At 34.0% G+C, this 22,339-nt stretch overlaps 4 protein-coding genes across 5 annotated transcripts; all 4 read left to right on the top strand.

The window, feature by feature from the left end:
* The first annotated feature begins 2,044 nt into the window (after positions 1 to 2,044).
* LOC11430345 (probable protein phosphatase 2C 62) lies at positions 2,045 to 9,945 on the top strand. Of its 2 annotated transcripts, XM_003593127.4 has the most exons (10): positions 2,048 to 2,360; positions 2,808 to 3,365; positions 3,483 to 5,572; positions 5,689 to 5,819; positions 6,169 to 6,235; positions 6,812 to 6,899; positions 7,153 to 7,322; positions 8,386 to 8,529; positions 8,740 to 8,868; positions 9,624 to 9,945. In XM_003593127.4, exons 1-10 carry the CDS (start codon positions 2,129 to 2,131, stop codon positions 9,783 to 9,785), a joined length of 3,771 nt encoding a protein of 1,256 aa, XP_003593175.2. In that variant the 5' UTR covers positions 2,048 to 2,128; the 3' UTR covers positions 9,786 to 9,945. The 2 variants fall into 2 exon arrangements, 1 of the variants encoding a protein (XP_003593175.2); XR_003009535.2 differs by lacking the exons at positions 6,169 to 6,235; positions 8,386 to 8,529; positions 8,740 to 8,868; positions 9,624 to 9,945 and having other exon boundaries at positions 2,045 to 2,360; positions 7,153 to 7,214.
* A 1,575-nt stretch (positions 9,946 to 11,520) lies between these two features.
* On the top strand, positions 11,521 to 13,231 carry LOC11430749 (non-specific lipid transfer protein GPI-anchored 31). The gene is made up of 3 exons (XM_024777570.2): positions 11,521 to 12,008; positions 12,181 to 12,213; positions 12,704 to 13,231. The coding sequence occupies exons 1-3, from the start codon at positions 11,666 to 11,668 to the stop codon at positions 12,904 to 12,906; spliced, it is 579 nt and encodes a 192-aa protein (XP_024633338.1). The 5' UTR covers positions 11,521 to 11,665; the 3' UTR covers positions 12,907 to 13,231.
* A 2,103-nt stretch (positions 13,232 to 15,334) lies between these two features.
* Positions 15,335 to 16,649, top strand: LOC11425132 (non-specific lipid transfer protein GPI-anchored 11). The gene is made up of 3 exons (XM_003593124.3): positions 15,335 to 15,785; positions 16,024 to 16,050; positions 16,357 to 16,649. The coding sequence occupies exons 1-3, from the start codon at positions 15,452 to 15,454 to the stop codon at positions 16,512 to 16,514; spliced, it is 519 nt and encodes a 172-aa protein (XP_003593172.3). The 5' UTR covers positions 15,335 to 15,451; the 3' UTR covers positions 16,515 to 16,649.
* A 4,470-nt stretch (positions 16,650 to 21,119) lies between these two features.
* LOC11425131 (chaperone protein dnaJ 20, chloroplastic) lies at positions 21,120 to 21,752 on the top strand. The gene has a single exon (XM_003593122.4). The coding sequence runs from the start codon at positions 21,167 to 21,169 to the stop codon at positions 21,686 to 21,688; it is 522 nt and encodes a 173-aa protein (XP_003593170.1). The 5' UTR covers positions 21,120 to 21,166; the 3' UTR covers positions 21,689 to 21,752.
* Positions 21,753 to 22,339: the final 587 nt, after the last annotated feature.

Here is a 22,339-nt window from a genome sequence, read left to right as displayed (position 1 = left end):
TTGTACCATCACTAAAAACCACCACAAAAATCAACACCATCACCAAAACTACCATTGACCACCTCAAAAATCACCATTAACCCTCACCTAAAAGCAACACCAGCCACCACGCGCAGCACCATCCAAAACCACCACAAGCATCACCACCCAAAACCACCACGAGCCCCGCCACTAAAGACCCAAAATCAGCACTACCAAGAAAACCACCACGAAGTACCACAAACCAACACAACCAAAGATCCATCGAAACTATATAAGTTCATAAGCGAACCTATACATGATCCATCACCACCATCGTGACTGATCCATCACCACCTATGTTGCGAGCAAACATAACATCCACCACAACCAATAGAGAAAACAAATCAAATAGTCTGAGACCCACGAAAATCAAACAATTACAGGCAAGCATCCAACGACATCCACAAAACCCACCAACGTCTCAGCCAAATGAAGCCAAACGAAACAAATAAAAAACACCAAAACACAAACCAACCTTTACGACGACGGAGAGCAACCGCACGTCGGAAAGGTACGGTGGTGCGAAGGACAAAGACCCTCGTCGCACCACCATCCATTTGATCTACATGATGATGACGACAGATTTGGAATTTGTGTGAGGAAGAAAGGAGTACAACGGTTCTAGGTTTAGAAAGAAAGGAGTACGGCGGCTATCTCTTATGTGTGTTTTACACAAAAGTACGATGGCTATAGCTTTTTTTTTTGTTGATAAGAAGAGCGCAACAAAAGTTATAATTTTTTAAAAATCAAACTGAAAAAGGTTTCTTTCTAAAAAAAAAAATGTAAAAAAGTAGATTTTTTTTTTGACAGAATTTAGAAAAGATTATAATGACTACTGATGTATAAAATACCAATATAAATAAATAAATGTACTCCAAAGTTATTTTTTTCTTCTCTCAATAAGTCTCAATCCTCCCAATTCATTATGAGCAGATAGCTCATCAAAAGACAAGAAAATACATGATCTCAACTAAAATTCAAACCCATGTTAAATTTAAATGATTCAACTTAAGTAAACTTAAATCTTAAGTTAAGCATAATAAAAGAATCTAAATAAAGGGAAAAAGTAAAAACAATCCATAAAGAGTAAATAGTCAATTTCCCCTCTGAAATTGTAAGTTTCATCAATTACCTCCCTGAAATTTCATAAAGTTAGTCAATTTACCCCCTCCGTCAAATTTTTCTGTTAGTAAACATGACGTTTTGCAAATACCCCCCCTGAAGTTTTGCACTTATGTGCAAAATGCCCCCCAAACTTAAAAATTTATATTAATTTTTTTCTTAAAAACAAACAATTAATAGTTAAATATTAAAACTAACTATTAATTTTGGAATTTGGGAAAACTACATGCATATATACATCAAAATAGGCTCCAAAATGGGAAAAAATATGTATTTTTTAAAGTGACAATAATGGGATGATTTAAATGGTTTGAGCAAATTGTTGAAGGAGTTGGAGGAGTTAAAAGACTAAGATGGTGAAGGATAAAATATAAATTTAAATCTGATTATTAATTTGTTTATAAACCTCTAAAAATAATAATTTGTCTATTAGAAATAACCATTATTGTCACTTTAAAAATACACATTTTTCCATATTTTGATGTATATATGTATGTAGTGTTTCTAAACTCCAAAATTAATAGTTAGCTTTAATATTTAACTATTAATTGTTTGTTTTTAAGAAAAAAATAATATAAATTTTTAAGTTTGGGGGGCATTTTGCACATAAGTGCAAAACTTCAGGGGGTATTTGCAAAACGTCATGTTCACTAACAGAAAAATTGGACGGAGGGGGTAAATTGACTAACGTTGTGAAATATCAGTGGGGTAATTGAAGTTTTGTTAATTTCAGAGGAGTAATTGATGAAACTTATAATTTTAAGGGGAAAATTGACTATTTACTCGATCTATAAACCTCAAACATAGGAATTAGTAATAGACAAATTAAATTAAAAAAATAAAATAAAAATATCCACATGGATCGAGTTAGTTAATGACATGTATGGTGCAGAACTTTTCACACGTGACCTTTGTTCATTCATTGTTGCAAACATTAAACAACTCAAAAACCCAGAAACATAATCCATCAATTAATGTTAATGAAATGTCTAACCTATTCTCAAGAAGCTTCCACTGTCTATGGTTCCCATGCTCCAATCTTCCTCCTCCTAAACCACCTTCTCAAACCCTTCTTCCATTTTCTCCTTCAACCCCACTTCCCAGAAGATTTTTCACCTTCACCACCACTCACCACCCTCATATACTTCCCAGTTCAACTTCATCTTCAACCCCTTCTCCTCAAGAACATGAAGAACTTGATGTCATTTCTTCAACCGGTAAGCTTCATTTATCTCTCAAACTTTTAGCTTTTTTCTTTTTTCTTTCTTGGGTTTTTGTCTATTTTCCCTTTTGGTTAGTGGTGTTTTTTTTTTCTTCATATAAAAGTTAGTTATACTAATTAGTTACACTACTTAGTAAGTTACACTAATTAGTTGTTCTTTTAGTTATTAAAATATTAGACATAAAAGTTAGTTATGTCTACAACACAATTGGTAGTTGCATAGACATTTGATCTGTTGGGGCGCAGATTCGAACCCGCAATTGCTACTTAACTTGTGTGATTCTTGTCACGCTCTTTGACAAAAAAGAAAAGAAAAAGAGTTAGTTATACTAACTAGCTAACTTGTGTAACTAATTAGTATAACTAACTTTATGAAAATAGGGTCTTTTCGTTGATATTTGTGATTTGTTCAACATACTTGAGGTTTTGTTTGCTTTGACAGAGCGTTCGGATGGAAGTTTTGTGTTCACATTTGGCAATGCTAGTGAGATTAGAGAAAAGATAGCTGAATTAAACAAACAGAAACTTGTGCCTGAGGGTGTTGTTGAGGAAGAAGGTGTTAGTGTTTTGGTAAGTGATGATGGTGTTGAAATATTGAGCAATGAGGATGATAGTAACTTAGGGGGAGAAATTGAATCATCTTCAACTATGGTAGTTGATGTTGCTGATCAAAATCCTCTGCTTCTCGAGAGTGAAAACGAAAGTAGTGTTGTTCTTGATAGCGAACCTGAAAGTGAGACACCTGTGATCAATGATTTGCAAGTAATCGATAAACATTTTAAGTTGGATTCAGTTGAGGATGGTGATGGTCAACATGGAGTTTGTAGTGAAGATGTTGATGCTTCTGTTGTTGAGCATAATGTTGTGTCTGAGGGAGAAGATTCTCAAGTTGATAGTCACAAAGAAGAAGTTGTCGTTTCAACAGTTTCTCCAGCAGAGTCAGATGTGTTTTCTGATCTGAGTAGTGGTGCTTCATTGGAAGTTGAAGAGAAAAAAGAAGGTGATATTTTGACTTAGTGGTGTCTCTGTAAACAACATTGTCCATTGAAGTTTTTGATAGTTATTGTTCTGTTTGTCAGGTAGAAGGCTAACATTGAAGTTGCTCATCTCTCTACAGTTGACAATGGCAATAGTGTGGATAGAGCAGCAAACGGCGTAGCAGGTGGTGTTGATGCTGCTGACTTGACTGAATTGGTGGAAGTATCCACTTCTTTAGAGTCTGGTAGTGTTGATGCCGACAGAAGTGAATTGGAACAAGTATCCACTTCTTTAGAGTCCAAGCAAGATGGTTACGCAACAGACAATCTGAGTGGTAGTTTTGATGTTGACATATCTGAATTGGTACCAGAGTCCACTTCTTCAGAATCTGAACAAGTTGATTGTAGTGCAAGAGAAAATCTGACTGGCATCATTGATGCCAAAACAAGTGAATCGGTGCCAGTATCAATTTCTTCAGAGTCAGAGCAAGGTGGTTATGGTGCAACAGACAATGTGACTGGTAGTGTCTGTACTGACATAAGTGAACTGGAACAAGTATCCACTTCATCAGAGTCTGAGCAAGATGGTTATATTGCAAGAGACAATCTGACTGACAGTGTTGAGTCTGACATAACTGAATCTGTGCCGGTATCCACTTTTTCAGAGTCTGAACAAGATGGTTTTAGTGCAACAGACAATTTGACTGGCAGTTTCGATGCTGACATGAGTGAATCGATGCCAGTATCCACTACCATAGAGTCTGAACAAGTTGGTTATATTGAAACAGACAATTTGATTGGCAGTGTCGATGTTGAAATGAGTGATTTGGTGCCAGTATCCACTACCTTAGAGTCTGAACAAGTTGGTTATAGTGCAACAGACAATCTGACTGGCAGTGCCGATGCTGAAATGAGTGATTTGGTGCCAGTATCCACTACCTTAGAGTCTGAACAAGTTGGTTATAGTGCAACAGAAAATCTGACTGGCAGTGTCGGTGCTGAAATGAGTGATTTGGTGCCAGTATCCACTACCTTAGAGTCTGAACAAGTTGGTTATAGTGCAACAGACAATCTGACTGGCAGCGTCGATGCTGAAATGAGTGATTTGGTGCCAGTATCCACTACCTTAGAGTCTGAAGAAGTTGGTTATAGTGCAACCGACAATCTTACTGGCAGTGTTGATGCTGACATAACTGAATTTGTGCCGGTATCCACTTCTTCAGACTCTGAACAAGTTGATTATAGTGCAACAGCCAATGAGACTGGCAGTGTCGATCCTGACATGAATGGAGTTGTGCCATTGTCCACTTCCTTGGAGTCTGAACAAGTCGATTATAGTGCAACAGACAACCTGACTGGCAGTCTTGATATTGCAAGAAGTGAATTGGTGCCAGAATCCTTTTCTTTAGAGTCCGGACAAGCTAATGATAGCGAAACAAATGATATGGCTGGCTGTGTCGATGCTGAAAATAGTGAATTAGTGTCAGTATCCACATCTTTAGAGTCAAAACAAGTTGATTATAGTGCAACAGACGATCTGGCTGGCAGTGTTGATACTAATGATAGTGAATTGGTGCCAATGTCGATTTCTTTAGAGTCTGAGCAAGTTGATTATAGTGCAACAGACAACCTGACTGGCAGTGCTGATGCCACAATAAATGAATTGGTGCAAGTATCCCCTTCCTTAGAGTCCAAACAAGTTGATTACAGTTCAACAGACAATCTGGCTGGAAGTGTTGATGCTGACAATAGTGATTTGGTGCCAATATCTACTTTAGAGTCTAAACAAGTTGATTATGGTGCAACAGACAACCTGACTGGTAATGTTGATGACGGCATAACAAGTGAGTTGGCGCCAGTACCGACTTCTTTAGACTCTGAACCGTCTGTTAATAGAGAAACAACCCACCTGACTGATGGTGTTGATGCTGAGTTTAGTGAGGCCGTTCCAATATCCACTTCTTTAGAGGCTGAACAAGTTGACTATAGTGCAACGGACAACCTGACTGCCATTGTTGATACCGAGTTAAGTGAACTGGTACCATTATCCACTTCCTTAGAACTTGAACAAGCTGATTATAGTACAACAGACAACTTGACAGGCGGTGTTGATACTGACTTATGTGAGTCGGCACCGACATCTACTTCTTTGGGGTCTGACGACGATGAAAGAAATCACCATGTCGTGGATGACTCAGTTGATGCAAGTGAAATGAAAAAGTCAGCATTGGTTAGTTTTATTTCCTTTCCTTGTGGAGGGCCATAATTCACACTTTACTGGGCGTATGATTTTCTTTGAGTGCATTAACATTTTTAATATGATTTCTGTGTCAATTTTGTGTTTAGTTGGATGATTTGGTTCCATCCTCAGACTTGGCAAACAAAATAGATGTTGGAAATATTGAAAGAAGTGATTATGAAAATCCAATACTGAATATGGTACCAGAGATACATTCAGTTCAGATGGCTAGTGATGGGTATGCCAACTATTTCTCTTTTCTGTATTCTAAATTACGTTCACTCTTTCTGCACACGGTCTTCAGTATGTGGTTAGGTAAATGTATTCCCACTGGTAAAACTTTCACCCTTTTTCGTTGAAAAGAATGTTTCTGGGCAACATTCTAGTTGCTGAATTTGGTAATAAAGCAACAATTTTCAAAGTCTGAGAATGATATAGAGGTTGTTTATGGTGCAAGTTAAATATGTGATTTGTTAGGAATGAAACATTGATTTTTTTTAATTGTCATCTCAAGCAATAGACAAATACTATCAATGTTCAAACCCTTTTTCATTGCTCTTGCTGGTTAATTAATTGAATGTGTACAGTGAAAATATTTCAAGAACGGAGCTTTTTCTAGTTTCTGGTGCTGCTTGCTTGCCTCATCCCTCTGAGGTACCTTCCTGGCATTAATAGGGATTTCAGTACCCTAATTTAATCAAACTTTGAAAAGATATATTTTCTTAATTTTGCTAGGGCATAATGCAGGGCTGCTTTCTGTTAATAATTAATCATTATTGCAAATTTGTGATTTTCCCTTGTTCTAACTTATAAAATTACGGCATTGAAAAAATTGTTATTGTTATTGTCATTGTTCTTGTTTCTGTTTTGGTGTCGTTGATATGTTTGATATTTTTAAATGACAAGCTACACCATAAATTTCTGCGAGTACTTGTGTGTATCGAGTGATAGAAGTAGATGAAATTTGGAAGGTAATGAAATTGTTAAATTTCTAGGAGTACTGGTGTGTCTTGGTTTTTCCTCAGCTCTGGGATTTAGCATCTATATTGTTAGCTGTTGAATCTCCCAAATGCTTTATTTACTCGAGTCTAGAAGTAATGTAGCCCGCAATATGTAATTGCAAATCATTCTAATGAGAAATTTGACCGCCTACACTTCTTATATTTTAAGTGATTTTGGCTTGAATCCTTAAAGTAGATGGTAAATAAGCCTACTAATAACGGTTTTCAGGAACTGACAAGTCGAGAAGATGCTTATATTATTTCTCCCCTAAACTGGCTAGTTGTGGCTGATGGAGTTGGTCAGTGGTCACTTGAAGGTATCCTTTCTGCACTGAATGTTAGTTTAAATTCAAACTCCGATATTACAATTGAATCATCAAATTGCTATCTACCAAATATATTTTTATTTTCCTCATTGTAATTTGTGAACATGCGTTTACTATTGTGAAAACATTATTTCCATTTGTTGGACTGAGTAAAGAGTATCTTTTCAAGGTTCCAATATCAAACCTCTGATCTTGTATTTTTTCAGTTGTAAACTATATTTATAGACCAGAAATAATTATGCAGGGAGTAATACTGGAGTGTATATCAGGGAACTCATGGGAAATTGTGAAGATATCGTGTCAAATTGTGATAACATTTCAACGATAAAACCTGCAGAAGTTCTTATCAGAAGCGCCTCTGAAACACATTCTCCAGGGTCATCTTCTGTTTTGGTTGCTTATTTTGATGGACAGGTAAATGATTTTCTATTTGTGCGAAATAGTTCAAATTTGAACATAATAAGTGGGTAGCTCAAATGAATGATAAGGCAGTGCCAGATTGAGTGACGTTTGAGTTATTCATTCAATTGATACTACATTCTCAGTTACCTCATAGTACTGCTAGTGTGATTTGAGTTCACTATGCTATTTTGTGTATCAGCTTTCCTACATATCTAATATGCTTCTGTATGAGTAAATATATACTGTGTTGTATGCTTTGATTAAGATATTGTTCATGTTTGTAAGTGCCATTTGAGGAATTAAAATGTTCTCCTAGTTTATAAAAATAAATCTTAAAATTTGGGTTGAGCATAACTCTACCATATAAAATCGGCTTGTAAGGGGAGAATTGTCCAAACTTTATACTACTTAGACCATATCTTGAGACAATGTGGGAATAAACCTACCCTTCACACCCAACACAATGAAGGTGTTGGAGGTGGCAAAGAAGACATAACCCAAATGCCGCAATTAGGTGGCTAGGGGAAGGCCTCAATTAGAGTGGAATATTCAACCCTCTCATATCGAGGCCCATTGAGCTTGGAGTGTTGACGATGAAAGCAACCCAACAGCTGATCTAGTATAAGCTCTGATACCAACTTAAAATTTATATGGGGCCTAACTTAACCATTTAAAACCACTGTGTAATGTAAGAACTGCCCTTGATTTATAAGGTCTATAAAATACAATAATTTGCATCTTTGTCTCATTCCTTTACATCTTAAGCTTTTGAAATAACCATTTCATTTGGAAGGAAAAAGTAAAGAGGCCAAACCATTGTTTTGCACGTCATGAAGCTTGCACATTATATTTAGATAATATGAAATATGTGCAGTTAAATAAAGCCGCAAGTGTCCCATTAGTTAATCCCCGGCAGACATAGATTTTGTTTCCTGGCAACTTAGATTTATGTTGCAATCATAATTGCGTCTTTACTTTTGTGTTATCTTCTGCTCAGCGATCATAAACGTATAAATATAATCCTTCTACGGCACATTTTCCAGGATGTGAATCATGTATAGCAATTTATTTGCAGGCCCTCCATGCAGCCAATGTTGGGAACACTGGATTTATCATTATAAGACATGGCTCCATCTTCAAAACATCAAATGCCATGTTTCATGAATTCAGTTTTCCGATACATATAGTTAAAGGCGACGACCACTCGGAAATCATTGAGGTATGTAATCTACCTCTGTACATTTCCTCATTTTCACCTGATCTGAGAAATGTTTGAGCATACTTCATTTGAACATTGAGGCTCAAAATTATAGAAGTGGCTTGGAGGATTTTAGATTACTAACTAATTAATAATATTCATTAAACCTACAAAAATAATTTGGATACATTGATTGAATACGATTGAAACTTAAAGCAAAATGTGTTTCAGGAGTACAAGATCGATCTAAACGATGGTGATATGATTGTATTTGGCACAAATGGTCTTTTTGACAATCTTTATGAGAAAGAAATAGCATCAACTGTATCAAAATCCCTACAATTTAGCTTGAAACCTCAGGTTGGTTCTTGCCTTTATGTCTTTCTTTTCCTATTGAATCTGTGTATCTTTCTAATGCTTACATGTGAAGCTGATGAGTAGTGAATAAATTCTTTAGTTGATTATTTTATTCTCCACATTATATAAAATGTACTTTATTCCACACGTCAGTGGCGGAGCCAGGAATTTTATAGAGCCTGGGCAAAAATTAAAGAGTCAAGAATTCTTGTGCGCGCGCGTGTGAAAATATTGAGTTTGCCCAAATTTTTTTTTTTATTGGGTTAATGGACTATTGGGTTGGGCGAAATATGAAAAAAAGTATCGATTGAGCCCGGGCTCGCCGGGTGGTGGCTCCGCCCCTGCACATGTGTTTTAAATTCCATCATTTTGATTTTTTAAATAAAGTGTGGCCTTGAGCACTAGGCTCCCACCAAGTGGGATCCAAAGAGGGTATTTATAAGTAGTCTTACCACCACAAGTGGAGAGACTTTTGTGTAGGATTTGAACATGCGATCTCTTAGTCACAAGATAGCAACCTTACCAATGCACGTTAAAGCTCTTCCTTATCTTGATTTTTTTTAATAAAGAAAAGAAAAACATTACTACCTTGTTGAAGAGCAAAGTAGAGAACATTTCGGAAAAAATCATATATGAAAGTGAGAGCAAACACAACCTATTGCTAACTTGTTAGCTTGGCAAAATCGTGGTCAATATCAAGTTTACCATGTGCTTAAAACACCTGGTAGCTTATGCTAACATATACGTATAACTTGCAGGAAATAGCAGAAATATTGGCGACGACGGCACAAGAGGTTGGAAGATCAAGATCCACTAGAAGTCCCTTTGGTGATGCAGCTCAAGCTTTGGGCTATGTGGGTTATGCAGGTGGCAAGCTTGATGATGTAACTGTTATAGTGTCATTGGTTCAAACTACATAATTATTTCTAGTTTATTCATCTCATTATTTCTTTATATTTCACGTGCACATACAACCAGTTTGGTAAACATGATACTGAAGAGATGCGATTTTTTCCAATGAACTTCCCACCTATTTTGGGATTATTACTGTATATAATGGAATGGAATGTTATGGCAATCCACTGTTTGAAAATTAAAAAGTAAATAATAGAATGGAATGGAAAGTGATGACATTCATTCCACCACAACCATTGTTTATTCTCATTTCTATAACGAATAACATTAATGAATGAAAAAGTTCCAAATGGGGGCATCAAATGCATTATGGAAACAACTTCTGCACTCTAAATGAAATATATCTTCTGCCGGTTCGGTTTTTAAAAATTGGATTCAGAACCTAGAAGTCATGGTCATTTGAGGTTTGCTACGTATAACTGAAGTAAAACATATACATAGTGATTTCTTTTTTCAATCCTAACATGTATCCAAATTAAAAGACAATTTTTTACGTGCAGAAGTATGATTCTGAACACATGTATAGTTTCATAAAGAAGGTCTTTGTAGATACCATTCATTAAAGGGTTTAAAAACATGAAGTTAGCTATATGATTTGAACAAAATTCATAAAACAAAAGAGGGGAGCTAAAAAAATGAGCTATGTTCTTCCGTTGATGATTGAGATGAGATAACATGCTGGGTAGCAATACGATACAGTAAGGCGGTGTTTGTTTCATGGTTTGTAAAAATTATTCACTAGAATATAGAAGTTACAAATATAGGTTCCACCTAGCTATCGTAAAAAGGTGTACATGTACTTACTTTTTCAGCTATGGTGTTGAACTCCATAAAGAATGAAAACTTGTGTTGGAAAGCAACATGAAACTAACCATGTTCACATTGATATACAAACGTGAGTAGTGTGTGAAATTTGGAATAGTAAGTAAGATGCGTACACTCTCTAGAGTTTCCTATTTGGTGAATACTAACATAAGATGCGTTTCTACTCCTCCAACTAACTAACTAACTAACTAAGATGCTCGAAACCACACGGCATACCAATGTATGCCCTCTATGTACGTAGGAGTGAAATACACCCAACTTAGTTTCATTTCATGATGTAATTCAATTCCACTCTCTAGTGTTTACTCTATATCTATCTATATATATATAAATAATTAGTCTTTAAGAAGATTTGTATTGAGATTATAGCTTTTAAAAGATTCATTTTTAAAATATAAACCAAAGCGAACTAAGCTACAATACATGCATATATTTTATTTAATACTTATTTCTTTGTAATGATTATGATATATCACATTAATTTACTTATTTCTTTGGATCATATAATTTATTGTCTTAAAATCAATCTAAACTGCAACGTGACATATTTGACCATGACCTAAAGCAACATAAGAGCTGAACACAACCGACCATGACCAAAATCAGTAGATCAAGAGCATCAAATTCAAATGAGTCGTAAAAGGATAACGACAATATGATAAAATCAATTTATTTTAGAAATTTTTTTCCTTTTACTAAAAAAATCTGATTTCCACACCAATTTGAATTTCTTACGATCAATATCCAACACATTCTTGATTGTTGGATTGAGATCAAATAATCTAAATTTCAAATTTGATTTTATTTTTTACAAAATTTAAAATTTAAACCATACAATTTTAATTTCAGAATTAGAGATATATGTTGACAACCTGAACACGTAAGGTCTAATCTCTATCTCAAGAGAATCCTTTTTCCATGCATTTTATACACATCACAAAGACAGTTAACACACACCGAGTCATTCTCTTTAAACTCCCCTCATTACTCTCCACTTCACAATTTTCCACTATCTTTATTTAACTAACTACACATCACAACAATCTCTCATTCCTTCTCCATGGCCTCAAAGTTTTCATTCATTCTCTCCATTTTTGTCATCTGGGCCGTTGATTTTCCTAGTGCTTCATCAGCACGTGATGCTCCATCACCCTCTGCTGATTGTTCAACCATTGTTGTCATCATGGCTGATTGTTTGTCATTTGTTTCAAATGACAGTACCATAACCAAACCATCAGGGGCATGCTGTTCTGGCTTGAAAACTGTTCTGAAAACATCTCCTACTTGTCTTTGTGATTCTCTCAAAAACAGTGCTAATCTTGGTGTTGTTTTGAATGTTACAAAAGCTGCCACCCTTCCTGCTGCTTGTGGTCTCTCTGCTCCTCCTCTCTCTAACTGTGGATGTGAGTTTTTCTGGTTTTCATTTCATTCATTATGAAAAATAGACACGAACACAACACAGACACAATTTAGTGTAATCACATGTCTCGGCGTCGGTCCGTGTGTCTGACACTGGGACACTTCTAATCCTAGGTTTGTGACATGACAGTGATGAATAATTGTTTTTGTTTACAGTGTCTATCGCCCCTGTTGGTGCTGCTACTCCTGGTATGTTTCCTTATGCCATTTACAAATCATTGGTTTTGATATTCTGTATTGAATTTTGTTCCAAATTAAAAATGGAGTCATATATGCTTGATTCATATGATAAAGAGGATCTTAGCTTTACAACAGTTTTTGTAAGAATGAGTTAAACGGTAATATAAAAATTTAATATGATATCAGATTCTATCTATTCAGATCAACCACCAAATTATAGATACGGTATCCAATTTTGCTGTTTTTGAGTCATATGTTGTTACTCCCTATTAACAATTTAAATACTCATTCTTTTATACAGTTTTAAATAGATTATTGCAAATTGTTGTGTCCATATTAGTATGAATCAAGACTTTTTTATGTCAAAATATAACTCCAAATGTCAAATGTTCCAACAATTTGCAACAGTTAGATTTTTATATAGGAATTCGAAACAATGTTCCAACAAATTGTTGTGTTGATTCTCTAATATGAATCATTATGAATAAAAAAATTATAGGTGGAAGCATTTCCCCACCTTCCCCACCAGCTGCTCATGCACCAGGTGGGACCACTCCATCTACAGCACCCGCAGCCACAACACCGGCAGCCACAACTCCGGCAGAGGCACCATCGAATGTCAAGAGTGCAGCATCAACATTGCTCCCTATTTCAGCTGGATCCCTCATTGTTTGCCTTTTATCTCTATTCTTAGGCCTTTGAGCCATTTCTAGTTTCATTTTGAGTTTAGGAAAGTTATAGCATAAGGGTCTATTTTGAATTTTTTTATGTTTTCTTGAGTACTAGTTTTTCATACCCATGGTTGCATGAGGGGAATGGAAGTGTTAACATTCAGGGGAATGGAATGTTGGATTGTCATGTGGTTGAACTCCAACCAGTAAGGTGATCTCATTGCTTGATTACATTGAAGGTTCTTTTTATGGTGGCCACGACAAGTCCACCACTAGACCACAACTACTTTTTTCGGAAAAATTATTTACATTCAAGTTTCTTAATGTTTTTCTTCTAATATAGAAGAATACCCAAACCAATAATACTCACGAAATGATTTATTATAGTAATTTTTTTAGGGAAATAATATTAACATTTATCGTAGTAGCTTATATATAATATCATCCATCCCCTCAAAAAAACAAAAATTATTGCTATTATCCACTTACATTGCTTAATTTCATTTAGCATTTTTTACGGAGAAAACCATCAAACTTATACCTGATTTTGTAGGTCGCTCTCAAATAGGTCTGAGATAATAAATATTTCAAAAGGTTATTGACTCTATCAAATTTTACTCATATTAATCATTTTAAGAGTCAAGGACCAAATAGGTAGGAAATTTAGGGAGTAGATTGATAAAACTGGTAAAGCATGTTATTTTAGACTGTTAGTGTTAGTATGCATGAAGGTGAAGTGTTTACAAGCATAGGTGGAACCCTTCATGGGCTGGAGTGGGCCGAAAAAATTAAAAAATTAACAATTATAGGTCTATTATGCGAGATTTTAAACAATTTTACGACGTTTTTTATTATCGACACATCCAAATCTTTGTAAAGTGGTGTAGTGGCCCATCCAGAAAAATAAAAAATTATAGATAAATTTTGAGATTTTAAACAGCTTTTCAACGATTTTAGATTTCGGCGATTTCTGAAATAGTATACATGATTTTTGTCGTGTATATGCAACTAAAACTTGTATCAATTAACATTTATACTAAAATAAAAATAAAAAACTTCATAATTTAGTTTCTCGCCTAAACTTTTTTTTTTGCTCCCCCAAGTAATTTTTTCACTAACCACAACTCAATTACACTTACACATAATAGTTCAATGTTATTTTTCCTTACCTATCTCCTATGGAAATGAATACTATAGTCATGCTTGGCTCCAGCAGTTGTGTTACTAAAATTAGGTATAATAAAAGCTTCTTCTGATAAACCAATTTTGATTTAGGTTTGTAATCTCAAAACATGCACCAAACCAACTTCATTAACTTTTGTGATCTCAAAACATGCACCACTTGGTTCCGTTCCAAAGTGTGATGAATTTGATATCTTCATGGTTCGATGGTTGTTCAAGGACTGTTATAGGACGTTTAATAAAAAAAATATATACTCGTTTTAATAGTAAAACAAGATGAATGAGCAGTCGATCAAAGCAAATCGTAGACATACAATATCATTAACACATAGTTTTAAACATTACTATAAAATTTGATACAATAAAAATAAAATAAAAAATTAAAATTACTAAAACCAAGAAATATGGGCAATCAAAAATGTATTTTATTTTCTAAATCATTAAGTTAATAATAAAATAATAAAAAAATTATCATTGACATTGAAATTAAAAAGAAATAGATTATTTTTTCTTGGATGATGGATCAAAATTTGTAGATATCATAAAGAAAAAGATTTATGTAAAAATGATTAAAATGTAATACATAAATAATTTTTAGGTGGAGTGGTTGTAAACCAAGCATCTAGAGGTAGGGGTGTTCAAAACTAAACAAATCCAATAGAAAAATCGCAAACGAAACCAACACAAATCGAAACTGCAAAAACCGTTTTTGGTTTGGATGTATTTGGATTACTTTTTTACTCAACTACTTGATTTGGTTTGGTTTGTGGTTTTTATTTTAACAACCGAACCAAACCGCAACATAAAAAATGCTAATGGAACTTATGTCACCTAGACGAATACTCGTAGGAACTCAATAAAAACTTTTATAAAATGACATATTTTTTTCTCTTGTTAAATTTCTTCTTTGCTTTTTATATGATGACTGATTTGTAGCAGTGGCGGATCTTGAATTTTTTGGTCTAGTGGTATTGACTTAGGATCTGATAGTGGACTTCTCCTTGAGGTCTTATGTTCGATTCTCTCTAATATTATTTAGGTGAACTAATTTAGCTTCTTCAAAACAAAATTATTAATCATTAGTTAGTATTAATGATTAATATTAAAAGATGAAAATAATCATAAAAGTTCAATAAATCTTGTTGGAAAATCCGTGGGTATTATTTATTTCCTTTTTAAATATTTCTATGTGCTTCTAGACGTTCTAAATGCTTCCTATTGTTTTCTTTTAATTTCCTTTTGTAATTAATCTCTTTTGATTCATGAAAAAGAAATTATTTTACCTTCATTATTTAAGACCAGCCTTTGACCGAGGAATAAATCATTCCAAAGTGTTAAACCCTACACTACATCACCAAAAAAAAGAAAAAAAAGAAACCTGCTGTCTCTTATCCATGGCATCAAAGTTTTCACTCATTCTATGCATCATTTTTGGCATATGTGCCCTTGATTTTACCAATGGTGCTTCATCATCACCCTCCGGTGAGTGTTCAAAACTTGTTCTCGCCATGACTGATTGTTTCTCATTTCTTACAAACGGCAGCACCCTAACCCAACCAGAAGGATCATGCTGTAATGGCCTCAAAACTATCGTCAACACTGCTCCATCTTGTCTCTGTGGGGCTTTCAAAGGCAATGCTCATTTAGGTGTTGTTTTGAATGTTTCAAAGGCTTTGACTCTTCCTTTTGCTTGCAAAGTTTCTGCTCCTTCTATCTCTAACTGTGGATGTGAGTTCCCTTTTTTTTTTTTTAATTTTTTTTTCTTTTCATTCATTACCACTCATTTGGATTTTCTCTTATATTTCATCCTTTGTTTTATTTCTCTGTATAACTCAGATTAGGGTTTTATTTTATTTTTAATCATAGTTGGTTTTTTAAATGTTTTGTTGATGAAAAGATTATATTCTTTTTAATCTTAAGTTTGTGTTTCTATATAATAGTGATGAGTTATTGTTGTTTTTTGCAGTGCCTAATGCCTCTGCTGCTGCTCCTGGTATGTGTCCTTATGTAACACATTTTGATCATTCTAATTTCCACGTTAAAATCTGAATACCATATGCCATTTACATTGATCTGCATTGAAAAGAACCATCGTGCATTGATCTGCATGTCTAATTGTCAATTAAACATGCTTACTTTCAATTACTTTCTTCATACATGGTTAATCCTTTCCTTGCATTAATAAGTAATTGTGCTGTCTATTAGAAGTCTTTCTTGAACCATTTGATGTTTGGAGTTAGATTTTCACATGATTATTGGATTCTCTAATTTGAATCATTTATGAAAAAAATTATTATAGGTGTAAGCATCTCCCCATGGCCAGCATCTTCTCCTACTACTTCTGCTGAGGCACCGGCAGCCGCACCACCGAGTGGCAAGAGTGCAGCATCAACATTGCTCCCTATTTCAGTTGGATCCCTTCTTGTGTGCCTTTTATCTCTATTCTCAGGCCTTTGAGCCATCTCTAGTTCCATTTTGGAATGTTTGGAAGATTATTACATGAGGAACTATTTTTGAGTATTTACCATTAGAGTTATATTCAATTAGTGTCTGACTTGAATTTAGATAAAATTCATGGTGCACGCATATTTATTTACGAGTAGTAATAAATTTAGCATTATTATTATTATTTATGTTGATTTGTTGATAGTGATCATATTGACATGGGTGTGAATGTGATCTATTTGGTGTGTCGTTGACAGGTACATATGTCAAGAGACACAATGGAATCGCATGCATGTTACATTCGGGTTCCATTGTTTTAACCGTTTAATTTAATTAAGCTTTTTAATTAACAAAACGGTCTACATTGATAAATGATTTTAATGCAAGCTTATTGACTTTTTATTATTGAACTAATTTATAGTATATAGTTTTTGGGTGAACCAAAGGTATAGTTTTTGAAAGAAAAAAAATTCCATTGTTAGAGACAAAGACTTTAGAGGCTTTTTCAAATCATCAACTAATATTATGATTCTTGACTTCTCATGAGACTGAATAATAGTCACGCTGCACCTAGTGAAGATGAGGATTTTCATTGTTAAACTATCTTTCAAAACAATTTTTACGGTACAAGAATTCGAGTGTACCAATATACCGGCATCTAAATTAATTAATTGATAGAGTAAATTAAAATCTCCTCTCCTCAAATATGTTTGAATTACACTCCTCTCCTCTCTTATATTCATATATACACTCATCTCTCCTCTTATTCAAAACATATTTGAAAACATTTCACTCCCCCATCCCCCTCCCCTCTTATGTTAAAATCTACATTTTACTCCTTCATTTTTATTTATTTATAATATTCTACCAAAAAAATAATAATCTAACATACTTCGAAAAAAAATAGTATTACGGGTCTATTTTAATATAATCAAAATTTGAATTCATATTTTTCCCTATTTTTTGTTCACAATAGATTAAAATAGATTATAAAAAATTTCTCTATTAAAATAGATCAAAATTTGAATGCAAAATTAATATATATCATAAAAATATTTATTTATTTTTAAAATAGATTAAAGTGTGGTGCATATTTAATTATTAAGGGAGATAGATGTAATTCAAATCTTATAGGAAGGGGAGTATAAATTTTACTTTTCAAGTAAGGGGAATGTATATTTTAATATAAGAGAGGAGGTGAGTGTAATTCAAACTACTCTTAAATTAAAGGTGAGAAATATAATTAACTCTAATTGATAACCAAAATTCCATTGTAGAGTATCAAAACACAATGTATATATTTACACTTTGAACATGACACAGTAAATAAAGCAAAAGGCTGACATTAGCTAACGAAATTGTGATTGAGATTTTTCAATTTCACAATTAATTTTAGAATTTCAACAATTTAAACTTTAAGGTACAAATCGTTAAACACCACAATTTCAACAACCAAATTGGTATATCGTAAAAAAAAATTCAAAAAAATAAAAAAACCAAATGGGTGATTAATATTCTCATACTAAAGCCACATCTCTTTAAAAAACAGAACCCGCCGGTTACACCTTCTTTCACCCCAATCGAAACCCTCAATTTACAAGATGTAGCCGGTCAGGGTGATGGTGCGATGAGTGACACCAGTCCTCCGCGCCACCTCTAAACATCAGATTTGTCGACGTCGGCGTTAAGGTTGCTGTTCTCCGATAGTCTTATGTGTTTTGGTTGTTTTTGTTCCTCTTCGAAACAACGACGACTTTTTTCGTTTTGAATTGTTGCGTGTTCTATTTTCTGTTGGTGTGTTGTGGTGGAGTAGGTCATAGTTTTGGCGGTGATGTAAGGTGAAGGTGGTGATGACGTGGTGGTTTTACAGTGGTGGCGACGATGCTGTTTTGGTGGATCGGTGGAGAGAAGAGTCCGACTTGTGGTGGTTTTGTGGTGGATCTGGAATTTGTGGTGGTGGTGATGATAGAGAGCATCGAGTTGTTTTCGTTGTTGTCTTCGTGGTGGTTGTGTGGTGGCTAGGGGTGTCTGGTGGTGGCTGATGGAAGGGTCAATGGGGTTTAATTTATTGGTTTTCGTGGTGGCTGATGCTATTTTTGGTGAGGATTAATGGTGGTTTTTTGGTGGTGGTGGTGGTGCTTGTGGTGGTTATGCTTTTTATGGGTTTTCTTCTATGAGTTTGTTGTTGATGGGGTTTTCAAATACACGGATATTAGATGGTATGACTTGTTTAAGGTGCGATTACATGGGTTTATGGTAAGTTTGATGGTTATTTTGGAGAGGTTTTTTAATGGTTTGGCACAAGATTTGTTTCTGCTATTGCGCAAACGTTTGGACTTTGGTTTTTGGAGATGACTTCTTGGTTTGGTGTTTAGCTTTTATTGGTTTTGAGGGCCCTTAGTGGAGGGTGTTTTTGGTTTACTTGTAGAAGTTTGTATTTGATACATGGATGATTGTTTGGATGTTCCGCATATATATAGACACTTTTCGTTTGTATGTTGCTCTTTAAATCTCCTAACTTAGATTCCTTGTACTTATTAGGATTCTTTGTGTTTGAAATAAATTTCATTTTACCTTCTTAAAAAAAATAATTCTCAGACTTAAGTTACATGGCTAATTAAGCTTCGGCTATTAGGTCTAGTGACTATCTTTTGTCTTAATTAATACTCCCCTCCAAATTAGGTGCACGTGTAATTGAACAAGTTTCTCTGTATTTTTCCTTAATCTAATAAGGTTTTAGCTCACTAACATGCTCCAAGAAAGTTCGTAATAAGAGACAATGCGACCTCATTTTTGGCCTAAATGTCAACTTCAACTATGAACAATTATGGTTTCTCACTTGTCTTAAAAAAAAAAAAAAAGACCAATAATTTAGAAAAGGACCAATCATATTTGAATATGGCCGATCTGGTATGCATGTCATGTAGCTGATGTCTCGTTCCCTTGTGGGGTCCCAGGTAATCAAATTTATCCAACATTTATCTTTCTAAATTCTTATTTAATGCTCTCTTTTCTTCATTTTTGTTTTTAAAGACAAAACAATTTTATCTTCCTTTTGAATTTGTTTGGTCTTATGTAAACAGAAACTTGATACATTCATTGGATTTGAGTGTGAAAAAAGAAAGGGATTAGGACAATTATGTTTTGTTTATTGCCTCTATATTATATTTTTTCCTATAAAAGGAGCCAATTGACCCTGCCGGCTGACTGTATATGTAAACAGACACAAATTGGGTTGTTTGTACCAGCCAAACAGGGTTGCCATTGCCTTTGGATTTTACTGTTTCTTTACTTTCATTACAACATTATCATGTTTTAGGTTTCTGCACTATAACGATGATCTTATGCTAATTATTCACGAGCTTGTTTTAAATCAGAGAAAATTAAATATGATTAGGTGTCACAATCCATGCATATGTTAATTTTAAATCCCAAGAAACAACTAGACAAAATATCGTGTAACATTTCCTTAAAAAAAAAAAAAAAAAACCGTGTAACATGCACCAAGGAGTAAGGACGGTTTCCACCCCAATTGAAAAAAAGAATATTAAGATCAACATTTTTTTTTTATTACATTAAGATCAACATTTTAATATTACATATTAGGGAATCTTCGAATTCGGCTCCTCTTAGAATAATAATCCTATTAGTGACACTTTTAGAGGACCAAGTTGAGAGAAGAGAAAAGATAATTTGTCTTTCTTATTACTACCACATCTTGTATGAAAATACTACGGTGACTTTAATGTATTTTTTATGATATTGTTGACTTTAATGTATTTTTTTATGAAAGAGAATAATATATAAATGTTTAAAATATATTTTTTAATGAAAAGAAATGATTGATTAGGAAAAAGATATATAGAGACAAAATCACAAATTTTTTAAGCGTGCAATTTTTTTTCTCGAAAGGCAATTCCAATTTTAAACCGACAAAAATGACGAAATTGATTGACCAAATGTCGTTATTGAGGTTCCAACTCCAACTCTATCATTTATGTGTTGGTTTTCAATAAGCCATTGTCTATCTAAAAAAAAGTAAAATTAATTGGCCCTTAACAATTTTCTCACAAGTCAATTTGACAAAAAAATATAATCAAACCAGTCGTTGATGTTTTTTAAACTTGAGATAAATTAGACTCTCTTTTATAATAAATCAGAGACTAATTTGCAATGGATTCTTTTATAAACAAATTTCCAAGTAAATTATGAAAAATTTAGTAAAAAAAAAAACTAATTAGGAAAATATGTGCGCCCCTATAAAAGAAAAAGATGTGTGAACACTCATACAGCTTTTATATACCAGGGGTATTACCCGAACCAGGATTTGCTGCAGTTGAATAATTATCTCATAATTACACACAGTTTTTAATTCAGACCATTGGATTGGATTACAAAATTTTGAGGCTTGTGATATAAATTCAACCAATAGTTAAGAATAAAACTGTGGGAAAAATTACAGCACCAAATTACGCGCAAGGCATTGAATAATTGATTAGTAAATAAAATTATTGTGTTGACTTAATTATTAAGTATTCTTATGGTCTAATATAAATCAATTAACAATAAGACGAGTTCAAACAAAATTCTTCTAACTATAAATATGAGAATTGTGTGTAATGTAAATCAATACACCCACATAGAGAAAAACAACAAGCAAAATTATGGATGTTTTATTATCCTTAAACTCAGGCCTAATTAGCATTTCCAAACCATATCAACATCATATCCTTCCACTCTCAAGTAGACAACCTCGTATGCAGTTTTCTGTTTCATGCAGAGCTACAAAAAATGTTCCAATTCATAATGAGTTGAATGATGATGGCAACTTGTACAAGATACTATGTTTGAGTCCTAAAAGTGCAACAATGGATGACATAAAGAGAGCATATAGAACAATGGCTCTCCAGTATCATCCTGATGTTTGTCATGATCGTTTGAAGAAAGAGGAATCAACGAAGATGTTTGTACAACTCAATGCAGCTTATGAGACTTTGTCAAATCCAAAGCTTAAAGAAGAATATGACTTTGAGTTGAGTTTGGGTTTGAGAAGAAGTAGGTTGATGGAACAAATGGTTGAGTTGAATAGAAGGTCTCATACACGTATGGCTGCAGGATCATCATCATCATGGGGTAGTAGAATGAGGGCCAAAAACAATATAACCAAAGATGATCATACTAACTAGTTTCCTTTCCATATGATTATTTTGTTAATGTATTGTTTCATATAATTAACATTACATTCATTCATGTATTGATCCAAAAATTATTCTTCCATTTATTTACGTGCAACTCCTTCAAAATATATGGTGGTTTTTTATTTGTAAGTGGGCTTCCAAAGTATTATAATCGGATTGCTATTATTTTTTTGTGTAAATTGGTATTTTCGGCGCACTACGGTAGAGATTGATCTATTGAAGTGGATGGAAATTGGAATCATAATTTATGGCAAAAATCTCACTCAAAAGTTTCGAGATGTTGGTACATTCCCATATGTTACTGTACCGCTTCACAATGGGAGAATATATTAAACCTTAACAGCATGTTTGGTGCGCATGATAACGGGACAGGATATGATTAGATTATATCCTGACTCAATCCGCTGTTTGGTGTACTAACCGTTTGATGTACTAACCGGAAATGATAAGTTTAACTTATTTTTAATCATATCCTACTCCTCCTTTGTTGTTCTTATCCTTGATTTTTGGTGGGTTAGCAATCTGGTAGCATAAAACTATTAAGCGCATCGTCTATTCCTAGTAAAACCTTCGACACCCTCTTTTTCCATGTTTCTTCATGTTTTGTTCTTTTTTAATTTTCTTTCCAATCTTCAAACG

Source organism: Medicago truncatula, chromosome 2 (genome assembly GCF_003473485.1).
Source record: "Medicago truncatula cultivar Jemalong A17 chromosome 2, MtrunA17r5.0-ANR, whole genome shotgun sequence".
Lineage (NCBI taxonomy): Eukaryota > Viridiplantae > Streptophyta > Magnoliopsida > Fabales > Fabaceae > Medicago > Medicago truncatula.
Note: the sequence above shows the minus strand (reverse complement) of the source record. Positions and strands in the feature narration are given on the sequence as shown.

Excerpts from the sequence above, each read along its gene's own strand:
- LOC11430345 (XM_003593127.4), top strand. The coding sequence starts at position 2,129 with ATGTCTAACCTATTCTCAAGAAGCTTCCACTGTCTATGGTTCCCATGC. Across the intron at positions 6,236-6,811 it reads GCTTGCCTCATCCCTCTGAG|GAACTGACAAGTCGAGAAGA; the intron begins GTACCTTCCTGG and ends AACGGTTTTCAG. Across the intron at positions 6,900-7,152 it reads TGGTCAGTGGTCACTTGAAG|GGAGTAATACTGGAGTGTAT; the intron begins GTATCCTTTCTG and ends ATAATTATGCAG.
- LOC11430749 (XM_024777570.2), top strand. The coding sequence starts at position 11,666 with ATGGCCTCAAAGTTTTCATTCATTCTCTCCATTTTTGTCATCTGGGCC. Across the intron at positions 12,009-12,180 it reads TCCTCTCTCTAACTGTGGAT|TGTCTATCGCCCCTGTTGGT; the intron begins GTGAGTTTTTCT and ends TTTTGTTTACAG. Across the intron at positions 12,214-12,703 it reads TGTTGGTGCTGCTACTCCTG|GTGGAAGCATTTCCCCACCT; the intron begins GTATGTTTCCTT and ends AAAAAATTATAG.
- LOC11425132 (XM_003593124.3), top strand. The coding sequence starts at position 15,452 with ATGGCATCAAAGTTTTCACTCATTCTATGCATCATTTTTGGCATATGT. Across the intron at positions 15,786-16,023 it reads TTCTATCTCTAACTGTGGAT|TGCCTAATGCCTCTGCTGCT; the intron begins GTGAGTTCCCTT and ends TGTTTTTTGCAG. Across the intron at positions 16,051-16,356 it reads TGCCTCTGCTGCTGCTCCTG|GTGTAAGCATCTCCCCATGG; the intron begins GTATGTGTCCTT and ends AAATTATTATAG.
- LOC11425131 (XM_003593122.4), top strand. The coding sequence starts at position 21,167 with ATGGATGTTTTATTATCCTTAAACTCAGGCCTAATTAGCATTTCCAAA.